Here is a 26134-nt window from a genome sequence, read left to right as displayed (position 1 = left end):
GTGAGTTATAATTGGTTCTTAGTCACATGATTTCTGCCACGGGATTCATATGATTCACATATGAGTCAAAATATAAAAATATTAGAAGTCACCTCAGAATTCCATGACCTGTATAAAAGCACTTGGCCTTCAGCCTTGTGCCTTTATATGGTCATGGAACTCCTCAGTCACTAATAATATCCTTATATTTTACAATAGGGGGTATATTGGAAAGGGCGATTTCCAATGTACACTCTGACAGCTCCAAGTGAAAATGCAGCAAGTTGATTGACATCAATACACACTAACTAGGGCTGCTTTTCACTTGGCACACACCTCAGTGGTGCACCTACCCGGGATGCTGGGAATTGGACTGTGCCAGGGTGCCCCCACGGGAAAATTGCATTAATGCTGTATTGCTGCTTTAGGCCAGGAGGCATGCCAAAAACCACCCCATAATAAGTATGAAGGATAGGGTGGGGTACAGGTTAGGAGCACCCAGTGCCTGCAATGCTATAGTTACATTACTGCATTTACACCAGGACTGCGGTTAAATTTTGCAGTTTAATAAAGAGGGAATTATACTGAGAATGTTGGCTAATTCTAAAAAACACTTTATTCATTTTCCGGTTTTCACTTTGAAATCCTCAGTCTTATAATTTCATTTTTCCATAGATGAGACAGCTGCAAAAAAATAATTTTGTTTTATTCTTCCAACCATAAAAGAAGATGAGAGCAATGAGATATAATTTAACAAATTACAATAAAACAACACATGCTCAGCCAAAGGCTTCATGTTGCTTTTTATTTTTTAATCCATACATCTTAACTACTGAATGCACTGAGAAAAACAATTTCACCTCAGCAGCTGCTACCTCATATTGAGCCTGTAGGAGGCAGCGTCCATGCTTCATTTGTTAGGGAGGTAAGCAAAGCTATTCTGTGCACATTTTCCACTGCCTTTTGGTATATGCACATTCCTTATTATGTAAAAATTCTAAAGTCATGACTTTTATGGCTTATGGGCTACCCTGACCTGATTATTTACCGTGTGGCAGTGACAAGCAAAAATGGGCCTGGCAGAGAAATGTGCATTGACTAGCCCATTGTTTCTATCTGCCTGCTAGCAAGGTGGATGAGTTGGCCACTACATTTACCCCCATTGGAAAATACCTTTGTATTCAACTGCGCTCTCTGCACTAGCAGCAGTTTTAAAAAAACAGAAATTCTGTTTTTAAAGTTACCAGGAGTAGCTTTTTGCTTCCCCAGGCAACTTTAGGGGCGGTGCCACCTAAGGGCCTCATGGTAGCAGTGCCCCTGTTATAAGTTATAATTAGTTATAACCGGTGCTTAGTGATGTCATTTCTGTCACATGACTCACTGAAACGTGTGTATTAAATACATAATGTACCCTCTGCTGTAAAATATGAGTATATTAAAAGTCACCTTGGAGTTCCATGACCTGTATAAAGCAATCAGCAGATGGTCATGGAAGTCCTCAGTGACTTATAATATCCTTATATGTTACAATAGGGGGTTCATTATTCACTATATCTTCTCAATTTCATTTTCGTTTCAGAAGATAAAAATAGCCAATAAGATTACTTTAAAAAAAACTGTTTTAGGAGTAGGGATGCACTGAATCCAGGATTCGGTTCGGTATTCGGCCAGGATTCAACATTTTTCGGCAGGGTTCGGATTCGGGTAAATCCACGGTCCTTGCCCAACCGAATGCAAATTAGCATATGCAACAAACTGGGTTCAGTGCATCCCTAATTAGGAGGACAGAATTTTTTTTTGCTTTTTGAACTATGGCTAACACTGTACGACCATGGCCATTACTCTATAGGCCATTGATCCCCAACCAGTGTCTCTCAAACAACATGTCGCTCCCCACCCCATTTGATGTTGCTCCCAGTGGCCCCAAAGTTGGTGCCCATTTTTAAATTTCTGGCTTGAAGGCAAGTTTTGGAAGCACAGAGACACAGTTTTACTCAAAGCAGAGCCTCCTGTAGGCTAGCAAACAGCTACCAAACAGCCAATCACAGACCTTATTTTGCATCCCCAAAGAACATTTTCATGCTTGTGTGGCTCCCCTACATGAGTGTGAGTGTGGCTCACTAGTAAAAAAAGGTTGGGGATCCCTGCTATAGGTCATCAAGGACCAATGGCTAGGTGCCTATTTAATAATAGGCTGCTGCTGAATACTTTGGGATTTGGGTGCGCTGAGGTCTGATGTCTAGGGTGGCACAGGGCCAAAAAAGTTTTCACTACAGGTACATGGCTGCTGTGTGTCTACCAGTGGATTCAAACATACAATGTAGATGATGCTGAACTGTGTATTCCCCCACTGAACTGAAGTTGGTTACACTTTATGTGCCAATTGTAGTTAGTTCAGAAGTTACCTATCAGTTACTCTAAGTTTCAGCTCTTGGTCATGATGGGTTTTAGATCTTAAGATGATAATTGCAGGGAGTTAAAATAAAACTACTTAACACTGCAGCTTCTGGAATGAAAATGAAAACATACAGTGTCTCATGAAAGGAAAACATTCCTGACAAAAAAAACCAAGGGATTTTGGTTTTAATGGCCGTGTTTGGAAAGAGCAGCGGGAAGTCTCTCTGTGACTTTTAGCCGCCTAAAGGAGTTCAATACATTTTAAAAGGTTTCCCAGGGAGGGAGGGAATACCCAGTGTTTTCATCTAAATGGCTTTTAAAAGTCTGCCTGCCATTAAAATGATCAGAAGTGGTGTCACCAGCTCTGTCTGTGACCTTCATCTCTTCATGTATTGAGCAGAGAGGGCAGACTGTGCCACAGCCTGTAATCACAAATACGCATTAATATTTAGGCCTACTGTCGAGTATGTTTGTCTCACCTCCTCTTGTACTTGTTCTTATTTAGATTTACTGTATTTTCACTGCCTCCTTGCCCTGCGGTCCCATAGATCATATTCACTCTCTCTATGCCAGCCTTGTTACCAGCTGTTAAAAGCAACTTTTTTGGGAATGATTAGCTCTTCATACCCAGTCACAGGCTAAGATGAAAACAGTAAAATAAGTCCACAACTAGCACAGAAGCTACGGATAGTCTAGATTTTGTGCCACTTTCTTAGCTCTACAGGAAACTTTTATAAATGAATTTTTTATTATTGATTTATCTGTATACAAAACTCTCTACAAAAGCTTTATCCATATAGTCCAAATTCAAAATTTAATTAGCATATTTAAATCTGAACAACATCCCCACAAACTGTAGCATCCAAATAAAAATGTGTCTCCTTAAAGGAGAAGAAAAGTCATTTTGGCATTTTACTGCCTATATATTTGCCACATCAGTGCCACCTAGAACAATTTCCAGGAAACCATTACCATAGAGCAGTGCTGTACAACCTCTGTAGTACCGAGGGCCGATAATGGAAGCCTGTTTTGACCACTCCTCTTTTTAAAACCACACCCACTTGAAACCACACCCATGACCATACCCATAATTATGGTGGCAGTACAGCAAAATCCTGCCATATTCTGCCTTCCCTACCCGTGTGTGCCATACTCTGCCTGTTCTATGCTGCCTGTGTGTGCCGTACTCTGCCTGCTCTACCCTGGCTGTGTGTGTGGCACACACAGGCAGCATAGGGCAGGCAGAGCAAGGACCAGGCAGAGCAAGGACCAGGCAGAGTATGCCACACATAGGCAGCATACAGTGACACAATGCTGGCACTGCTCCTACAGTCTGCACAATAACTATATATTAAAATGTTTTATATGCAGTACCACCTCAGTATATGTTCTTTTTATACTGTTCAGGGTTTATTTGTGGGTTTCTACTGCTGTCTGAGGTGTGAACAGGTGAACAATGTAGGTGATTACAGTCTGAGCCTGAGCTGTGAACAATGCAGAGGGTGAACAATGCAGAGGGTGAACAATGTAGGGATTAAAAGGTGTGAACAGTACATGGGGATTACATTTTTAAACAATACAGGGGAATTACAACCTGAATCTGAGGTGTGAACCATTCAGGGGGCCAGTACTGATACAATTTAAAGCTTACACAAAAAAAGTAAGCAGCCAGACAGGTGAGGGGGGGGCACAAAGAGGGGGGTTGCGGGCCACATGGCCACCAGCTGAAAAGCACTGCCATAGAGTAAACAGCTTTAGAAGCTTTCTCCCTGTTAAGATAGCAGTTGCCATTTTAAGTAGCTTTTTACCTGCAGTCGAGCGGTTATAGCTCAGATCACACATTCCTAAGGGAGGGGGGATGGAGTTCTTAGCTTTCTGGTGGGAGGGGGAGCAGGAGAGGGAAGAGAACTGGCAGACTTTGTCCACTGGAATTAAGGCTGTTTCTGAGAGAGGAAGTCAGACACCGGAACATTTTTTACAAAAAAGAGACAAGAAATCCTGTGTTTCTTTTGATAGAGGACTCAATACAGCATTACTGTAAATGCTTATTGCTGTATTTACATAGACCTTTCTGATAAAGCTTACTTAGTTTTAACCTTTCCTTCTCCTTTAAAAGAGAAGGCAAGGTAAAATCACTGGGGGCTGCCAAAATGTTAGGCGCCTCCCAAAGATTATAATCGCTTTCTCCAAACAGGAGCACCTACCCAGGGTATAAGGTAAGTGATTACAATCACAGTGATTGTACCTTTCCTTCTCCTTTCCCAAGCTTTAAACTGGTATGATTAAGGGTTTGAACTTGGTTCTTACATGCTTCATAGCTTAATATTCTTATATACATTATATAATTTATCTCCTTGCCTTCTTTCTTCACTATCCCTTATGTGAGGCTGTGTTTCTTCTTTAAGGTTTTCTTTGCTAAAGGTAATGACTGAGCTTAACATGCTGTGGCTGCTAGAAAAAGGGACAAGGATGCTAATAATAATACTCTACATTCTTTATAACTGAGATGCTGTTCTCCCACTCGATGTAGGGAGAGCTATAAAAGAAGTTTAAGGAATCATATTAACCATAATTCTCGGTTACTAAGTACTCCTGAACATTAGCACAGAGAGGAAAATATAGTGTGTGACAGGGTGTACAAACAAATTTGCGTTTTTTTTTGTGCAGCGCCTGTGCGTTTTCCTGAGAGTTTTTATATATAATGACTTCTGCCGGTAAAAGCAATTCACTCATCAGCTTTTTATGTTTATTTGTCTGAATAGTAATGCCTGAACTGTAGAATTACCTCAATAAAGGACAACAAAGCAAACACGGCAGTAAAAAAAAAAAAAAAGGCTTATATAAAATAATACATAAAGCAACAAGAAAAAGGCTAAAAATTCAAGAGCTGCAGGGTCACTTTTCAACCAGAAAGGAGAAAAAAAAATCAATTTCCAAAGGCCGCCTGTTCCACCACTGAATTGGAATGGTTTCTAATCTGTTTGAAGAAAGGAATCTGATCAAACACCTTGGATGGTGTTTTATCTCTCTAGACTGACGGGCTCCTACAGGTTATTTGCTGAGGCTGAGGACAACTTAATGGACTTCCCCCTGAGCAGCGAATACAACAAGAGAGAGTTTGATGGGCCTGGAACAGTGGTTCTCCAATCAAAATATCACAGGTGTTCAGCTGTGCCATTAGGCAGCATCCTCTGTCGGAGTCGGCAATCTTAGATGCTAAACAAGCCCTGCCAATTGAATTTTTTTGTAACATCGTGCACTGATTTAGCTGCCTTTTATTTACAAAGAAAAATGGAACCTGCCGGCATATTTGGCTCTTACAGCAATATAAACATTACATTTATTTTAAAGGGATATTGAAGCCGTGTTAATATTGCTTTAGCACCATCCACAAGACCCACTATTCTGGGGGTGGCCTACTTATCTCATTAGGAGTACATACCACCCCAATTTACGAATGACGTCCATATTGAAAGGTGTTTGGAATTCAGGTTGATGTAGCCTTAAAAATAATATGGCATTCTCTATTAATGGGCAATTAAAGGCCTATGAATTACCTATGCATTATGCTTACTGTGGGGGGAGGTACATGTCTCAGTTTAATATCCCTCTAAATTGGCTACAGCAACCTTCTAGGGTTGTTTCTATTAAAGTAGAAGGAAAGGTAAAAACTAAGTAAGCTTTATCAGACAGGTCTATGTAAATACAGTATTGCAGTACTGAGTCCTCTATCAAAAGAAACACAGGATTTCTTGTTTCCTTTTTTGTAAACATGATCTTAGGGTATCTGACTTCCTCTCTCAGAAAAATCCTTAATTCCTGGGGCCAGAGTCTGTCCAGTTCTCTCCACTTTCCCTTCTCCTGCTCCCCCTCCCATAAGAATTCATAAAACTCACTCCCCCCCACCCTTAGGAATGTGTGATCTGAGCTATAATGGCTAGACTGCAAGCAGGAAGCTACGAACACCAAGCTAAAATGTCAGCTGCAATCAAAGTTGGCACATGAGAATTCATCTCAGATTTTGTTACATGTGTCAGTGACACTGCACATGCTCAGTGGGCTCTGGGCAGCTGTTGAGAAGCTAAGCTTAGGGGTTGTCACAATGCCAAAAATCAGGTTAGCCTGTAATATATACTGATGCTACATGGGATATTATTAAATTCTAATTAAAACTGGACAGGTTTCTCATCTGCCATGTAGTGAACATCTTAATTAATTACTAATCAGTCTTTTATTATGACTTGTATGTTTTTTATCTGCAGTATATTGTAAGTCCATCTCTAAGCAAAAGTTACTGACACAGCATGTGCTGGGAATCTTGAGTACAGGAGATGGGGGGCTCCTGGGGCATCTTCAGAGGCACAGATCTAGGGGTAAGCATAAGAGGCACCTGCCTAGGGCGCAACAATGAGGGGGCGCCAGGTAGATCTAGGGGTAACTAGGGGTAAGCATAAGAGGCACCTGCCTAGGGCGAAACAATGAGGGGGTGCCAGGTAGGTACCTTTTCTGTCTACCCTAGTCCATGTTCCCTTGTTATTGCCCCCCACCACTTGTGATTGCGCTGCAGGAGAAATGACTCCCCCCCAACTAGGTTGCTTAGGGTGCCTGGTTGGCTTGCCCCCGGTCAGGCCCTCTTCTATTCATTTTCGATTCTGCTGTTCAAAGCACTGACAGTTTGCTAGGATATATAGCACCCTAGCAACCAGATAATGGCTGAAATTCAAAACTAATATAGAAACAATATTGTGGGTACATATTTAAAATTCTGTATGAATAACTGCAGTAAATTTACAGTAAGCAAACAAGTATATAAAAGAGAAAACATTGCTCTACCAAATGCTAAGAAAGTGCTGCAAGGAGAGATAAATCACCTGTGTTTAAATAAAGCATGGCAGCATCCTCATAATCAATTGCTGCGATGATCCATTGTTTAAGCGTGAAAATGTAATTTGATCATTCTGCTTTTAAACCCCTACAGAAGTGAATACCCCTGGAAGATAATTATTATTTGTATGTAGATAGAGAACACTTACCAAAAATTAGACCTCTCATTCTGTTTCACATGACAGAAAGCTCCATAACTATTTAATTCTATTTTTGCGGGCTTAGTTATAATAAAATCAGTTACCAGGGGGGCATTGCTATAGAGACACCAAAACGCAGGATAAAAATAGGATTGTACCAATATTTTTTGAAATAAGCCAAATGCAGAATCCCCCCACCCCCCAAAAAATTGTCCTAATACCGAATCGATTCTGAATGTAAGTGGATGATAGTGCTATGTAGTTCCTCACTGCCTCCCTTTTCTGTTTTTAGGCAGTTCAGTAAGGCATCCCTTTCTTTTATTAGGTTTTTTTTTTTGTTCTGGTCAGACCCCACAGTGGTTGGGATTGTGTGACTGCTTGGATATGTTTTGGGATTAATGGGTGGCTTGCAGGCATGGAAACAAAACAAGGAGAAAATAATCACATATCCTTCCCAAAATGAATTTAAACAACAGAAAAAATGGGTTTTCTGTCACTGACAATCACAAGACTGGTGTGACACAGTGACACAAGCCATCTTATTGCAATTTTTGTCACAACACCCACAAAGAATTTTGTCTGGCGCCGTGATCATAGCAACATAGGCAAGCGCTCAAGTAATACTTAAAACAGGATGGGATACAGGGAGGGTATTAAGAAGACTAAATGCCATGTGACCCAGCTTGGGAGGAAGAATATAAAAGCCTGAGTTGAAAAGCAGCGTGAACTGGCCGATAGGTCTTGGGGAGATTTAGTTACCCTTTAAATCTGTGAAAATATTGACACGCAATTCTTTGTCTTTCAATGAATAGAAACAGATATGTCACAGTCCACAATACTCTAAGTCAGAGGACACATTTTCTAGTACACAGGCTTCAAGAACACTAGTTGCTTAAAGGAGAAGGAAAGGCTAATAAAGAGTTAATCTCAAGCTGCAGGCATACCTTCAGTTCTCTCAATAGTGCCCTTAAGTCTCCCCATATTTCACCAGTTCAGATGATCAGAAGCCAAACAGGAAGAAAAAACGCTGAGCTGTGTAAAGAAAGTCCCCATAATGCCTCACTCCTGCACCAAGAGCAAGACTGGTGTACATGCTCAGTGTGTAAGACTATGAAGAAGCTTCCTGCTGATTGGCTCAGATTCACATTCCTAAGGGGGGAGTGAGTTCTTAGCATTCTTGAGAGAGGGGGGAGCAGGAGAGGGGAGAGAGCTGCATGTCTCTGGCACAGGAAAACAGAAACAACAAATCTTTTGACAGAGAACTCAGTGCAGCTTTTCTGTGAGTGCTTATGGCTGTATTTACATAGACCTTTCTGATAAAGCTTACTTAGTATTTACCTTTCTTTCTCCTTTAACTGCTTTATCCTGCCGCCTCCTGCTTGTTTTGCTACAGCCCCGTTCAGTGCATTGGCAGTAGTATGGCAAGCCCATTACACCACTGTAACACCATTTAACAGTGGCACAAAGTGATTTTCCATTGCTATTTGGATTTAAACCCCAAGAGTCTATGCCCCGCATAGGCGGAAAATCAAATAGGAGTCGGCAGGACAAAGCAGCTGTGGGGGTCAGGGGGGTTTCTACTAATAAGTCTGTGCAGCAACCACATTCCCAGGGGAAAGAAGCGGAACATGTACAACATACATATTTCTGTATTATTCTCAAACTGCTTCGGAGGAACGTCATGTCCCATTTAGAACCAGCAATGCAATAAAGGCTGTGGAGGCATCGCTGCTGTAGTAACGGCCCCTTAATGCAGACACTTCACAAATAAACACATCCCAAGGCTAAATTAAAGGGACTAGAAACGATGAGTACAAATGTGTTATTGTATTACAAAGTCCATTTTCTCATTTAAATGGTAACTCTGTGCCTACACATAGCCATTTATGTGACTGCACAGAGCTGATTTGTATTCTCAGCCTCCGGTTTCCCGGTTACAGTTCATCCCTCCCTAGCTGTGCCCCAAAGAAATATATAATGACTTGGGAGTGCAGCCAGGTGACCCCTGCAAAGCAGAAGAGCCTTTACCTGGTTCAGATATAAATATCACTTCCCAACACCAGAGACCAATTTGATGAAGCTAATTATATGTCTGTTTAATGATCAACTCTGAGCTAATAATAGCAAGCAAACAGCATTCTGAAGCACAAATGCCAAAGTAATGGGGCTATCAGTGTGTAAGGATGGAGGATTAACTCCATCTTGGTCACTGCTATACTACACCAGTGTTTAGCATAAACCTGATAAATAGGGCTGGCACTGCCTAGTCTTTTCATTAAAGGAGAAGGAAAGGCTACATCATTAGGGGAAGAGGAACGCTTGCATATACTGGTGCAGTTTTCTCCTAACAGAAGCACCGGCCCTCGGTATCAGGTAAGCGATTAGGCTTATGCCACACGTGGCATTTTTCTGCTGCGTTTTTTCTCAGCCTAAAAACGCCGCACAAGCCACACAGCCCCTGACTATGGTGTTTTTCAGGCTAGTACTGGTGACGTAAGCAAATCCCGTTTCCATGGTGTTAATAGTGCGAAATAGCAAAAAACGTTGCGTATTTCCGCTAGGTCTGGCAGCTGCCTTTGCGTATACATAGGAATAGCTTGCTGTGCAAATACTGGCGTATTTCGGCCAACGCTTGAAAAATCCGTGCTAAGGCGTTTTCTAGCGTATTTCCGCATTGTGTGGTTTGCTTCGCGTCTTTTCAAGTTATTTCTATGGATGATGATATCAGGCGTTTTTCAGCTGCCGAGAGAATTAGAAAATACGCAGCGGAAAAACGCCACGTGTGGCATCAGCCTTACAATCACTGGGGGGGTGCCTAACATTTTGGCAGCCCCCAATGATGTACCTTTTCCTTCTCCTTTAACGGGATTGTTTCATTATATTATTCAAGGCATAATTATTTTAGTTTTTGTCAAAATACACTTTCTAAATACAGTCAATTAAAAATTTTGTGTGATTTCTGAGATAATGAAGATACTCTTCTCCAGTGATCCCCAACCAATGGCTCGGGGGCAACATGTTTCTCACCAACTCCTTAGATGTTGCTCTCAGTGCCCCCAAACCAGGTAGTTATTTTTGAATTCCTGACTTGGGGGCAAGTTTTGGTTGAAAAAAAAACATGATTTACTACCAAATAAAGCCCCCTGTAAGCTGATAGTGTGCATAGAGGCCCCTAATAGCCAATCTTAGCCCTTATTTGGCACCTCCATGAACTTTTATGATGCTTTTGCTGCTCTCCAAGTCTTTTTACATTTGGCCGAGGCTAACGAGAAAGAAAGGTTGGGGACCTCTGCTCTTCTCTATTCCCCCTCTCCGCATCTGTCTCTTTTCGTGCAGCTTTGTGCCAGAGATGGTTATTTTGAAAGACAGTTGGCTCCAGTACATTATGAATGCAACTACGTGTGCGCGTCACAAATTGGCCACAGACTACGCCTGCCATAATTTCCAGTGTTCAGTGTGCCAGTGATGTGTGTGCCCTATTCTTTTGGTGCAAGTGTGCTCGCCCTATTGACGCAGGGCATTGAGGGAACCATGGAGCTACAGACTAGTCAGGAGGTGGCGGCATCTCCAGGGTTCCCCTGCGTCAATAGGCGTATCAGAACCTGACCCAGAACGGAAGGTCAGAAAGACTGAAAGGTGTTGTGCACAATATCTGGAAGTGAAAGGAGCACGTTTTGAATCAAGTACCGTCAACAAAAGTGGTTTTTAAGTGCAACTGACTGTGGGAAAAAACGCAAGTCGCCTGCTGTGCTTGCGGACATAAATGAGCCCTACTGTCTAGGTAAAGGCAATCTCACTGACTCTGACTCCTGCATGAAGAGAGACATACTGCATAGGAGAATACTGAAGATTAACGTCTTTATATCAGAAACAGTGCAGAATTTGTAATTGATATAATAGTTTAATAGCTCAAATGATATACTGTTATTATAGTAATAAATTGGTATTTATAACATTACTTATTTCTATGAAGCTTATATTCAATTTGCCTTTTCATGATCATTTCCCCTTAATGAGTTTAGTGTATCAGTGTATGTAAATCATCAGCAGCAGCGCAGTAAATGTTAATGAGCCAATCAGGTTCATTTAAACTGCTTTGTCTTGTGGGACACTAGCTTTGTTACTGGGATTATATTCTTTTCCAGTAGTATGTGTCATTGGGTAATCCTAGATAGAAAACTGGCATTTTAAGTACTAAGGGCCTCCCCATGGGATCATATGATTCACTGTGCCCACAAACAAACCAAGGGCACACATACATGTTAGGGCACATCAGTCAATTAATGGAAAAAGTGCTATCTCTTATCTCCTATACTCCTTCCTGTTACAGTTAGAGCTGCATGAAAATGCACAAAATGGTGGCTCAAGGGAAAAGATGCAAAAGTTCAATATTTACTGATATATATATATACCAATTTGGTAAGATTCTTTAATGGGCCAATTAATATGATAAAAACTATCTGTTGTTTCCAGTATTCATTAAGGGGGTACAGTTTTCCTTTAAATCCTTCAGGATTTCCCAGTTAAATACTTGACAAATCAGCTCCTATAATGGTCAACATTAAAAATATTAAACATAAATATAAATCAATGACTGTAGGAAAATCAGGTAAAACAAATAAGGCTGGCTCAAATCCAGAGTGAGTATGGATTACTTTTATTACTCTGCCAGCTTGTACAAAAAGACAGTTGGGCTGCCGGCTTTCCAGCTTTACAAGTTGAAATAAAAGGAATGAAAGAGACAGGATCTGGTGTGTTGAGAGGAACATGGTTTTACTTACCCTGGAGCTAGAGCAGGAGGAATAACAAGGATAAAGCGGAGCTTTGCCAAGCGCAGGGCTTCCCCGATGTGTGTCAGCAGGTGAACCAGCTCCCTGTGGGGGGCAGAAAGAACGGATCAGATAATATTCAGTATAATGTCAGGCATCGGGCTTTCTCTTCTTCTCCCAGTATTAATATTAATAAGGCAGGGAGATTTTATAGAATAAAGATAGAGGTATAAGGCATGTATTATGGGATTCTGTGAATATGAAACTACTACTACCGGTATGCTAGAGAGTAAAGCCAAAAAACATCAAAAGAGCAGCATTAGGGTCATGATGTTATTGTTACAGTCAACTGGGAGCTTTACAGCCTTTTTTAATTCTATCACATTATTCAGAAATAAGAAACAAACAACAATTAGAGTGCACAGCTTTATACAGCCCCATCCATCTATGGCTGAGGGAGAAAAGCAAATTTGATCTCTCCAAATATTGAAGGAAAACAAAACGCAACCCTCTGCCCCCTCATACAGCCCAACTCCCTGCAACACTCACAAGAATCCCTTATCTCTATATGCTCTAAAAATGCAGAGCTCCGCAGCGGGGTTAACAGATGCAATCTCTTGCCGCTTCAGACTCACAGCCATAGCCAACACAGAGCATTTTGCATATTGATGCAACTTATTAATGGGACCTTGGAACCAACGTTCCCTCTAATTTTTTATAGGCTGTGTGCGCAAAAAATATCATCCGTGCGCATTTTAAAGCAAGATTAAATTTTTGTGCGCTACAGAATGTTTGTTGGAGTTCAGTTATGGGCATTTTTGCGCAGGTCTTTCAGTTTGTCTAAATCAAGTTACAAAAACACGATGTTATTTCAGTTATCAATAACACTGTTTATTCAAACAAGTTTCATTGTTAAATGCTATACCTATTAATAACGTGTAATTATATTTTATAGGTAGCATTTCGAAACTAAGAGTAATTTAGTTTTCACAGTTTTTCTCTGCGATCTTTCATATTTATCCAGTCTGAATAAATTCTGTCAAGATCTATCGTGCCTCCATTTTGAAGGTTACTCTTAATACGCATCAGCATTTCCAAATGTTCTAACTGTAAACGGTTCCTTTGCTTAGTTTTCAGATTGTTCATTAAACTAAAACCACGCTCACAATCTGCACTCGAAGCTAAGAATGTGGCACCAATGTCCATCAATTTTGCTAATTCTGCAAATTGATCATTCTGAAATGAAAATTCGCTGGGGCGAAAACTGCCTATAAGGATTTACACATTTAGAAATCAGGACAGGACTTTGTCTTTCCCCCAACCTTACCCTCACCTAGCATTCCTTCAGTGAAGGACCTTCACTATACATTGTGTGCCTATGCCACATCTCCAACTACGGTTGCCCCCTGGCTGGTAAAAATGAAGCCTGATGCCAAAGTTATTAATCCCCCATTGATTTGTTTGCTGCTGAGCCAGCACTACCAAAGCAGAATCTCCATGTTAGCTGGGATGGCAGTGTAACTGTGCTGTACATACTTGTATACACCTACCTGGTCCTCATGACGTGCCATCCAGCACTTCCCACAGCGCAATGCCTTTGGAAATAACTCAGACGTCTCCTCGGTCTCCTGCCCTCGTTACCCCGGCAACAGGTACTTCTGGCTCCTGTCCGGTGCTGAACGTGCTCCTTGCGCGCACCCCCCCCCCAGACGTCCGTGCGTGGGCAAGTACGCGCGCAGGTACGCACGGACACTCTACACATTGCACCGGACAGGAGCCAGAAGTACCTGTTGCCGGGGTAACGAGGGCGGGAGACCGAGGAGACATCTGAGTTATTTCCAAAGGCAAAAATCATTTTAGGCAAAAATTTAATTTTTGTGCGCGCTATTTTAATTTGTGTGCGCGGGTTCGGAAAGTCGTGTGCGCGCGCACACGCGCACAGCTTAGAGGGAACAGTGCTTGGAACTACCTCTATGTCCAAGCTGGTCCTAATTTCAGGTCAGCTTTGTGCACCATTCATTAGAACAGACTTGGTGGGTGCATCAGAGCTGCCACGAGTTGTTAAATGCTATGGGAAACAAAGATAGATGGGTAGATATGTTGCCTGCAGTTAAATCTGAAAATGCTTTCCCATCTGCCTTCCTGATGTCACCTGAAGATGACGTGTAAGGGAATATAACAATGTAAAATTGCTCTTCTGAGTATTTCTGCTATTAACATTTTTTACATTTCATATTTTACAATGCTGATATGATGAATGTGATACCACAGTGCCCTCTGCTGTTCTGTCTGGATGGGGGCTGAACAGAACAGTAAAGTTTAAGTTACTGATGCGTGAAGTGTCTTCGGACACTATTATGCTCATAAGGACATCTCTTCTCTTCCTATGTGATAAAACAGAGCAGGGAAGCATCAGCAATTTAGGCCTACCTGGAAAGACAGCATAAAAACTGCTAATCATCACAACTCCTGAAAAACAATTATGAATATAAACTGCAAAAGCGTTCAGAACAGAACTTTAAGCAATGTTACGTTAAGTTACATGAGTGGGTATATGTTCCATTTGAGGAGAGCAGCACCCTAGAAATGAGCTGTAAAGTGGAATCAAACATTCTGTTGTTGCCAGGATGACTGGGTACTCAATATGTCACCTAATGACTCTCTATGAGACACAGTGAGAGGTACAAGATGCTACAGTGGGAACCACAGGAACACAAACACAGACAGAGAAGTGACAGTGACTGGGTACAATCAGATGTAAATGAGGAGAATATACAGTAAATCAGTTAGGATCTGTTAGAAGTTATAGCAAGATACATCACATATCTGTATTTTCCATCCCTTCATCCTAATAGCTGCCAACTGAAATGTATTACCTTGAATAAAAGCTTTGTACTGGCCCTCTCTGTGTTAAGTGCTGCCTCAGCTTCAGTTGTGGCAACTTCTCCAAGATGTGCCATAAATAAATGAAACACAAAGAATACATCTTTCCAGCTTCATCAAAGTAAAAAGGGAATATATAAAATGCCGAATGCACACAGCTGTTACATTTAATCCTTGTTCTTATGGGGTTTTCATGACCAAAGGATTACATTGCCCCAAGCAACTCCATGGGCGTTCTTCGGAAAAAACTGAGAAGGCAACCACATTGCTTTGTCTGTGTGTTAAATGGGACCTGTCACCCAAACATAAAAAGCTATATAAAAAAGTCATTTTCACATTAAACCAAAATTCTTTTTCATATTAAAATATCCATACATGTTATAAAGGAATATAAAAATCTCAGTCATATATTGCCTGCCCAGCCACTGTGCATAAGGCATAGAGGCGAGGCGGGGCAGCCAATTGTTTTCACTTTCTATTCTGCACTTCCTAGATGTCACTGAACTTTTCCCTCCTCACGGTCTAATATTGTGTATCCTGTGCATGGGCATCAGATTCCCCATTCTGGCTCATACACAAGATTTTGGAATGATGGCGCAAAGAATAAACTGGTACCTGCCTTTTGCTTTACAAACACGAGAAACGCAATTGGAGTTATTTCTTATGATGACAGATCTCTTTTAATTCCCCACAATCTTACAATATCAGCTCTGTGTAGGAAAGCAAAACTATGTCCTGCAAACACAGCAATGCAGCTCCCCAGAGAGCACTATATCACAGTATTCATTTCAATGTATAAAGGTGTAGTAATGATCTGTTCAAATAAAGACTGAGCCATCTCAGCCACAGTTATCTTTATCTATAGCTTCCCAGATCTGTTCCCAAATTTGTCCCATTAACCAACATGTTGCCTACTGATTTATTTTCATGAACCCAGTTCCTGAACAGAGTTCATCAGTGTACCTTGATGTCCCCAGAAACTTTGCTGTTGCATTTATTTTACTGAACTTAAAAAGATGCCTCTTTAGGAAATGTAGCTTTAATGAGCCAGGCTGACGTGAAATGAATGAGTGCCTCCAGATAAGGAGGCTTGGGTTTCAATAAGTGATATCCCCCACCTCACCTTGCTGCCAGAGACAGACGCAGTTATTCCCATTAACCTTTATAAAGCTTAAGACAAACGGCTGTGTTTGAAATGAAAATGTAAGCAGGGCTCCCCTGAGACATGAGGATGTACGGAGCATTCCAAGCAGCAAGTTGGATAAGTGAGTGGGTGACAGGCCCAGCGGCTCCCTGACAGCTCTCCTAGTGCTTGACGTATGAGAGGTATACGGAGCCACCTGCTCAGGCAAAGCAACAGCACGCAGCCCCAGGGTGAGCCCTCATTTATAATACTCACTGCTCTGCATCTCCATGCATGTGGCACTGAATGGAGAATAGAGACAATTGTGCTACAAGTAAGGCAGGTGAGCTGGGGAAAGGCACAAACATCTCAATAAATACTACTGCGACTGCCCTGAAAATCTACACACGAGAAGGAAGTGGTTATACTTTGCCAGATGATCACTCAGTAGTGAAAAAAATATAAAGCAGTGTCGGGACTATTTAGAACAGTGCTTCTTAACCTTTCTAATGCTGCGACCCTTTAATACAGTTCCTCATGTTGTGGTGGCCCCCAACCATAAAATTATTCCTAAGACCATCGGAAATATGTGTTTTCCGATGGTCTTAGACGACCCCTGTGAAAGGGTCGTTCGACCCCAAAAGGGGTCCTGACCCACAAGGTTGAGAACCACTGATATAGAAGGTACAAGGCAGTGCAAACGCGTTTCACGTCTAAAAATCAGAAAATGAAACTGAATTTCTGAATTAGAACTAACATACTGTTTCATGTTATACCACTGCCACTATTCCCCTTTCCAATTGCCGAAGTCCAATTTTAGGTATTGATTTAAAGGGAGGCTACACTGATGTGTTATGGTTTTAGAAAGCAATAAAAGTTGTATAGGGTTTTGCCATGTTTCAGAAAAGCTTCAAATGTTATTCCTTCTCAAATGTCCCCTATACCTTTTATTTTCTCTTAGTATTTGTCTAAGGTGCATTCATTATTTCCCCATACCCCTAATACTTTTAATGTAGGTGTTACGGACTCATCTTACAGTTTTAGCCTTCTTTTGTTGGCACTGTCTACCATTCAGCTGGTCAAAGGCTTTCTTATTCACTCTCTCAACTCTCCTACAGTGTTTTAATGATACAGTAGGGGGAGTCGAGAGGTAATAAGACACCCATTGCCTAGCTGGACAAGGCACAATGCACATCGCTCAGTTTGACCACCATGGTTTTGTCAGAATGAACCATTGTGGTCAAGATGCCTTACATCACTTGACATTGCTTCCCTTTGAAACAAGCATCTGCCTATCATAGAAGCTGGCAAAATAATGTAGGGACTGCTTAGGAGTGACGTACATCCCAGGGGAAGAATATTTTGACAGCAACAGTTTTCCATAAAACTTGAGAGGCAGTGAATCAATAGGTCTTACAAGTTCCAGGAGAGAGTGTGGGATGATGCTATTAGGGACATGGCCAACCATAAATGGACCTCTCTATCACAGGGACATAGCCTGTACAGTGGGAGACTGTAAAGCAATGGCAGCAAATGTTTATGCCTGTAATAAGCAATATTTGGCAAGAATACAGTGGCTGTTTAAAGCACAGCATGGGTAATTAGCCAATGGAGCTCCCACAAATGTTCTTATCCACATTCACATGTACTAGGCAAGTCATGGTAATGCAATATCAAAATGACTTTGGAGCACTATTCCAGACATCTCTCGGCTCATTACCCACCCAAAAACTGTCTCAGGTCACGATCTTGCACTCCATCTGTAGAGAGCAGTTTATATAAACAAGCCTTAAAGATTAGTTCCACTAGTTTTGCCATTTGCTTTGGTGCTTAGATTGGAGATGACAGAAGGCAAAGCAGGTTGGTAATTACAACACAATGAAAAAAAAAAACTGGCACAGTTTCAGGGGATGAGATAAACACATCCTGAGAAGTTGTCTTGTTTTTAACCCTTTAAAGATAGTAGAATCTGATATCTATGGATTAGGTGACAGTGTCACGTACCACACAGTTTGGTAATTCAATGCATATTGGATATTAAACTGTAAAGCACGAGGGAGTGGATCAAACCATATTACAGTTTTTTCTGATTGCTTAAGCACATTTTTTGTAACTATTGGCTATTTTTGCAAAACTCTACACACAAATAAGAAAACCTTTCACCCAATTATCAAAACATTGTAGTTCTCTTGCAAAAGCGAACACAGCTATATTAACTCTTCACACCTTCGTAAAAATGGTGTTTTCGTATCAAACAGTACACACAAGCCATCATCTACTAAGCACACAATGTGCCAACTGCACACTGATGGTATGAATACAAAACACATCTGGCTTTTGCTTTCTCTGTGTACAGATGTCAATTTGAGGTCATACTTTTGTCATAGTGTCATGTAAACATACAAGGATCCAAACATCAGCCTACATCATGTCGTCTTTCTGGGTTCGGCCACAAAATTTTGTCCACATTGCATGCGATATGCTCCAGTCCAAGGCACCGTGGAAAATATCTCCTTGAATGCCGTATCCAGGCCTGACATGATGCCTGGTCAATATCTCTACATGCCTCCTCCATTGCCTGTAAAAGGGCTACATGTTGATGAGGATTACGGTCGTACACTTTCCAGTGCCAGGCAGAGAAGAACTCCTCGATGGGATTTAAGAATGGAGAGTATGGAGGGAGGTTGAGTGCCATGAAGGATGGGTGGTCTGTAAACCAGTTGCGGACCAAAGCAGCCCTGTGGAAACTAACATTGTCCCATATGACGACATATCGGGTATGCTCTGGTCTCTGAACAGTGAGCATGTCCAGGTGTCCAGGAATGCAATAATGTGTGCAGTGTTGTATGGGCCTATGGTTGCATGATGGTGAACAACACCATTTTGGCTTATAGCTGCACACATGGTTATGTTACCACCACGTTGTCCTGGGACATTGATGATGGCACGGTGTCCAATAATGTTCCTGCCACGTCTCCTGGTTTTACTGAGGTTAAAACCGGCCTCATCTACAAAAAGTAGCTCATGTCCCATGGCATCTGCTTCTAGTTCCATCACTCTCTGGACAAGACAAAACAAATGCAACACATCAGGCCCATGCACAGCACTACAGTATGCACTTCCAAATTCAGAACCAATGACACTATAGCTTACCTGCACATAGTCATATCGCAGTTGCCTTACACGTTCTGTGTTTCTCTCGAAAGGAACTCTGTAAATTTCCTTCATTCTTATTCTGTGATGCGCAAGTACATGACTTAGTGCAGAAATGTTTGCACTGTGTATATTTTGAAAGATGGTGTCATTATCAATTATGCGCTGCTGTATTTCGCGCAGTCTTATTGCATTATTGGGCAATCACCATGTTCACTATATGGGTCTCTTGCTCTGGAGTGAACATTCTTCCTCTGCCCCCAACATCTGGACGTCTAGCAATTCTGTAAAGTAACAATTTCAGTTTTTTTGCATGTATGGTACTGTTGTGTTTCTCATTAGAGTATGGCAGTGCTACAAAGTACTTACCGATTCTCATTTCGAAATGTCCTAATGATGCTTGCCACAGTGTAGCGGCTCAAATTAGGCTGAACCCGTTGGCCAGCTTCCCTCAGGGTCATCCCATGGTTGATAACATGGTCCACTATTGTAGCTCTGATGTCATCAGTTATTCTATTTCTTACTCTTCTTACCCTTCCTCTTTCCCCTCCTCATCCTCTTCTTGCTCCTCCTTGTCCTCTTCCTCTAACTTCCTCTAACCCTCTCGCTTCTTCACCTCCACGTCCTCTCCCTCGGCCTCCTCTGATTCTCACTCTTCTCACTCTTACTGCTCCTTCCATTGTACTCCACATAGACAGCTTACCTGTGGCTTATTTATAGTGCTTAGGCTGATTGCAAAGTGAACTAATTATCTAAAACAGTTTTCACATGTGAAAGTGTGCCAGACAGTTGGCAAAATAGTGTTAATGATAGCCATACATGTGTATAATTTTGCTAGGAGTGTGTTGGAAATTTGGTAATTGAGTGTAAGCAGTGAGTTGTGTTTAAAGTTCTGCAAAAAGAGTGTTGTGCAGTGAATTGTGCCTACAGTTTTGCAAAGTGTGTGTTACAAAATTGCAAACTGAGTGCAAAGCAGTGTTTGTGCTTTTAGTTTTGCAAACTCAGTGAGTGGTTTTGCTATAAGTATTAATATTTTTAGAAATTGTGCTATAAGAATCACAGTTAGGGTTTAAGCCATCAGAAAAAACTGTAAACAAAATTGAGCAGGCATTCAAAAATCCAACAATGACAGTTCAATTACAATAAAAAGTACATCTTAAGTTTACTGTACATGTCCATAAAAGCCACATGCGTTTTGTGCTGCAAGTCACATAATCACAGGCTACAGACATGTAAACTTTCCCAAAGATATACTTTTTATTTTAATTGTACCATCATCCTTGGATTTTTAAGTGCCTGCTCACTTTTGCTTAATATGGTGTGGTCCACTCCCTCTGGCTGTATGTTTGGGCCTTAGCACCCAAACCCAACATTTCTACTGGTGAGTCTTAACATTTTACATCTATGGGGTTATTCTTCTTTTCTTGATATTAAAATGTAAACCCTGGCATGATGTTTCACCAAGAACATGTGGCTGACAAGGTGCTATCAAGTGCTCGGTTTAAAGGGAAACGAAAGGTAAAATCACTTGGGGGTGCCAAAATGTTAGGCACCCCCAAGTGACTTTAACCGCTTACCTCGTACCCCGGGCTGGTTCCCCTGTTAGGAGAAAACAGCACCAGCCCGGGGCACCTGGAGCGGATCGTTTCCTTATTCCGGCTTCCGTTTCTGGAATGCCAGCGGTGGGCGCATGCGCAGTAGAGTGAAAAGCCGACTTTAAAGTTTAAGTTCGGCTTTTCACTCTACTGCGCATGCACGCGCAGCGAATCAGGCAGAGGCAAGCGCCGGCAGCTACCCCGGCTGGTGCTGTTCCCTCCTCACAGGGGCACCAGCCCGGGGTAAAAGGTAGGTGGTCAAAGTCACTTGGGGGTGCCTAACATTTTGGCACCCCCAAGTGACTTTGACTTTCTTTTTCCTTTAAGTCAATTATAACATATGATGAAGTATGTAAACCTTTGTTTGGGGACTTTCCAAGAATTTTCGGTGATAGGAAGTATGAAAAGTGGCTAGCACATATAAGGGTTAGCAATATATTGGCATCTGGGTATGGCATTTTCATTTCAATGCAATCAATAAATGAAGGTGACCTAATCCAACAAACAACAGCACACAGCAATAATCAGTCAACAGAAATTAAACAGAAATCTCATTTCCTGGGGTGAGCAAACTGCAAGCATTATTATTTCCTAAACTGATTACAATTTGCGTTAGGTGCATCACCAAATTGCACAACATGGTCTGCATATCATTAAAGGGGAAGCGTGACATAAAGATGGTAAACTTGGGTTGCTTTGGTCTTTCAAATATGTTAACTTATTAAAGGGGATATATGTAAATGGCCAGTCAAGAAAAAGGGTCACAGTCAGTAGGATACAGCCTCCAGTACCAAAAGGCATATTCAACAAACAAACAGTATCCTGCATATGTTTGTAAATATATATTTTGATGGACTATTCTGAGTTACGGGATACTCTTTTTTTTGGGGGTGGGGGGGTTGGCCTCCTCCATACAATTGAGTGGCACCACATTGTGCTAAGATAAACAGAACTCTCAGACAGCCTGTTGATGCCGATGCTAATGATAGTTGACCAGTGATATCAATCATGCCAAATTACAATGTACTATACACAAATAAAGACATTTTTTAAATCAGAGTGAAAATGATGATTAACCAAAAACCAGTGGTTAACCATGAAAAGATCTTCAAATGCTTAGTGCCAAATCTAAAAACCTGTCATTACAATGGCATAATCTTTAGGTACCTTGTGCCACAATGCCAAAAAAATTTAAGAATGGTCAGAAAAGGACTAAAAAGAAATTGGTCTACCTGGGTGGTAGTGGAGAAATTTCTGGAACAATTTCCTTTGGACAGACAAGATGGAGAGTGTGCCACAATGGATCTGTAGCAAACCAAAACATTTCTTTTTTTTTTTGTAACTTATATTTTTATTAATTTTTGACAATGTTGATTGTACAGTAACAATAACAAAAAGTAAACATATATATGTTAACAGTGCAGTGTGGTAGAGTTATGAAAGATATAGGTACATTTTCACATTGGTGAGTTCTATGGTATCATAATTCAGAAAAAGTAAAGAGAAAGTTGGTAATAAAACACATATTGAATGGCTGTGCTGCAAAAGTATATTAGGGTTTCAGCTTTCGTTGGCATATAGTTCCCAGGGTGTCCAAATTTTGAGAAAGTGGGGTGTTCTGTTGGTTAATCTGGCGATGCCTGCTTCAAAGACCTTATTTGAATCCACTCTTCGTTTAACCTCAGCTAGGGTAGGAGGAGTTGGGGTTTTCCAGTGTGAGGCTATTGAGATTCGAGCAGCTGTTAGGACATGATTAATTAGTGCTTGGTATGATTTGCTTGTTTTTGGGAATGGTTTGCCCAACAGAAAGGTTGTGATATCAGGTGGTGTAGGTTCTCGTAGTAGTTTGCTTAGTAGACCTGAAATTTCTGACCATAATGGGGTTATCATGGGGCAAGACCAGAAAATATGTGGGAGGGTACCAATGTCCCCGCAACTCCTCCAGCACATTGGGGAATGGTTGGGGAACAAAGTATGTAGTTTGGTTGGAGTATGATACCAAAGCATAAGAATCTTATAAATGTGCTCTTTCTGTCTCGAGCAGGTTATCATTTTTTTTGCATTGCCCCAGATGAGAGTCCAGTCTTCCTCTGATAGAGGTTGAGGGAGATAGGAATCCCATTTACTCATGTATGGGTGTCGTATGGGTGTGCCCCCCTTGGGCTCTGAGAGTATCTGATAGATTTTGGAAATCAGTCCCTTCTGTGGGAGGCCCTTTTTGGCAATTGACTCAAATGGGCCAAGGATGTTTAGTTTGGCTTTTTCGCTGTATGGTTTGGCAAAATGTCTGAGTTGTAGATATTCATAAAATTTTAGGGCATTCTGGTTAGATTTTAGTCTAAGTTCTTCGTATGTTTTAACCTCTTTGGTTAAAGGATTAAGTAAGTCTGCTACGGTCTGGTATCCTGAGTCGGTCCATTTATTAATAAAGTGAGGGTGCATTCCAGGTTGGAAGTCAGGGTTGTCTAGAAATAATGTTACGGGTGATTTAGCTGAGGTAAGATCATGTTTTTGTCTCAGTCTATACCAGATTGATAACGTATGTTTAGTGGAGGATAGAAGAGTAGCTTTTCCTGTTGTGTTATGGGGGGTTGCCCAAATGAGATGGTTTAGGTGTCCTGTTTCTAATTGGATGTTTTCGATATGGCCCCATATTGGGCTGGGTAGTCTTTCAGACCATGCTAGTAGTTGTCTAAGGTGGGCTGCTTCATAGTATCTGCTAAATGATGGGACCCCAAGTCCTCCCAGACTGCAGGGTAGAGTCAAAGTATTTTTTTAAATTCTATGTCTGCGGTGGCCCCAAATGAAGTCATGGCATAGAGTTTGCAATTGTTTAAGGGTTTTGGCAGGAATTGGTATTGGGAGAGTCTCAAAGAGGTATAAGAATTACGGTAAGATGGTCATTTTTACGGCCGAAATTCTGCCAAACCAAGATAGAGAGTATTTGGACCATTTCTGTAGTAATGACTTAACCTGTTGTAGCAATGGGGTGAAGTTGTGTCTGAATAAGTCGGTGTAAGCTGGTGTGATGTGTGTCCCTAAATAAGTAATTGATGCTGATTGCCAATTGTAGTGATAGGAGTTCTGTAAATGTTGCAGTTGGTGTTGCGGGATGTTTAATGGTAATGCTTGTGTCTTGCTGACATTGACTTTGTAGTTAGATAGTGTGCTGTAGGTATCTAGAATTTTGTGTAAATTTGGAAGGGAAATTAGTGGGTTTGTCAGTGTCAGCAAGACATCGTCTGCAAAAAGAGAAATTTTGTAGTTTGAGTTTTGGAGGTTAACCCCTGAGATATTTGGAGAGTTTCTAATCGCAGCTGCAAGGGGCTCTATGCTTAGTGCATATAGGAGAGGTGACAGGGGGCAGCCTTGTCTGGTGCCATTGGTTATAGTGATATGCTTATGGGTTTGACCAGGTAGTTTCAGCTGGGTGGTTGGGCTTTTGTACAAAGCCTTCAGGGCCTTTAAGAAGGGGCCTGAGAATCGGAGGTGGGACATTAATGAAAATAAGTAGGGCCAACTGAGGCGGTCAAATGCCTTTTCTGCGTCTAGGCTTAGAAGAAGCGCTGGAAGTTGCTTTTTATGTAGTATTTCTAGTAAATTAATAGTTCGTCTAGTATTGTCCCCAGCTTGTCGTCCCTGAATAAACCCTACTTGATCCTTGTTAACTAATTTAGGGAGTATGGGTGCGAGTCTGTTTGCTAGAATCTTGGAAAACAGTTTAAGGTCCGAGTTCAACAGTGCGATGGGTCTATAGTTAGAGCATATGCTAGGGTCTTTAAACCAAAACATTTCTAAGAAAAGAAGAACCCTTATGCTCAAGATGGTGGAATCATTATGTTTAAGGCTGCATTGTTAAGTTAAATCCAGGAGGTAATTCACATACCAAACTACGGGGCGACTTCCATGGATGGTTTTTGCATTTGCAGCAGATGGGAAATGACTAACGATCAGCAAATTTGTGTAAGAAAAAGGCAAAAGCAAGGAATGCTTCTCACAGTACTTCACCTCTGGAGAATTAACATGAAACTGAAGTTAATGGCAGAAAAGTGTTTTTCTTCGTTAATTTACACATTTTTTCAGCAACTTTTACAATTACAGACTAATTGTTTTTTTTCCTAGCAATCTAATCATGTATTTCGATAGATACACAGACTTAGAATTAGCAAAAATTAGAGAAAACCCTGCTACTCTACACTGAAAAACAGAGCACGTTTCAGCATGTGGGTACATCTACAAGCTTGAGTGCCAGTATATTTACAGTGGATATAAACAGTCTACACACCCCTGATAAAATGTCAGGTTCCTGTGCTGTACAAAAATGAGACAAAGATAAATCATTTCAGAACTTTTTCCACCTTTAATGTGACCTATAAACTGTACCACTCAATTGAAAAACAAACTGAAATCTTTTAGGTGGAGGGAAGAAAACCAAAAAAACTAAAATAATGTGGTTGCATAAGTGTGCACACCCTCTTCTAACTGGGGATGTAGCTGGCATTAGATATACCATGGAACACAGTGAAGACAGTCATCATCAAGTGGAGAAAAAATGGCACAACAGTGACATTAACAAGAACTGCACGTCCCTCCAAAATTGATGAAAAGACGAGAAATAAACTGGTCAGGGAGGCTACCAAGAGGCCTACAGCAACATTAAAGGAGCTGCAGGAATATCTGGCAAGTACTGGCTGTGTGGTACATGTGACAACAATCTCCCGTATTCTTCATATGTCTGGGCTATGGGGGAGAGTGGCAAGACAAAAGCCTTTTCTTACGAAGAAAAACATCCAAGCCAGGCTACATTTGGCAAGAACACATCTGAAGTCTCCCAAAAGCATGTGGGAAAAGGTGTTATGGTCTGATGGTTTAACTTTTTGGCCATAATTCCAAAAAATATGTTTTGCGCAAAAACCATACAGCACATCACCAAATGAACACCATACCCACAGTGAAGCATGGTGGTGGCAGCATCATGCTTTGGGGGTGTTTTTCTTCAGCTGGAACTGGGGCCTTAGTTAAGATAGAGGGAATTTATTCATTATTATTATTATGAACAGTTCCAAATACCAGTCAATATTGGCACAAAACCTTCAGGCTTCTGTTAGAAAGCTGAACATGAGGAGGAACTTCATCTTTCAGCATGACGACGACCCAAAGCATACATCCAAATCAACAAGGAATGGCTTCACCGGAAGAAGATTAAAGTTT

At 41.3% G+C, this 26134-nt stretch overlaps 1 protein-coding gene across 5 annotated transcripts in view; it reads right to left on the bottom strand.

The window, feature by feature from the left end:
• The window catches only part of chid1 (chitinase domain containing 1), a 163882-nt gene that overhangs the window by 104427 nt on the left and 33321 nt on the right, over positions 1–26134 (bottom strand). For all 5 annotated transcript variants that reach the window (XR_004222175.1, XM_012960959.3, NM_001008104.1 and 2 more), the window contains 1 exon segment: positions 12182–12274. Coding sequence is in view for 4 of the 5 variants with exons in the window: in XM_012960959.3 (XP_012816413.1) it covers positions 12182–12274 (93 nt within the window). In the remaining variant the exon portion in view is untranslated.

This window comes from Xenopus tropicalis, chromosome 4 (genome assembly GCF_000004195.4).
Source record: "Xenopus tropicalis strain Nigerian chromosome 4, UCB_Xtro_10.0, whole genome shotgun sequence".
Classification (NCBI taxonomy): domain Eukaryota; kingdom Metazoa; phylum Chordata; class Amphibia; order Anura; family Pipidae; genus Xenopus; species Xenopus tropicalis.
The sequence above is the reverse complement of the archived record's forward strand: the minus strand, read 5'-3'. Positions and strand labels throughout refer to the sequence as shown.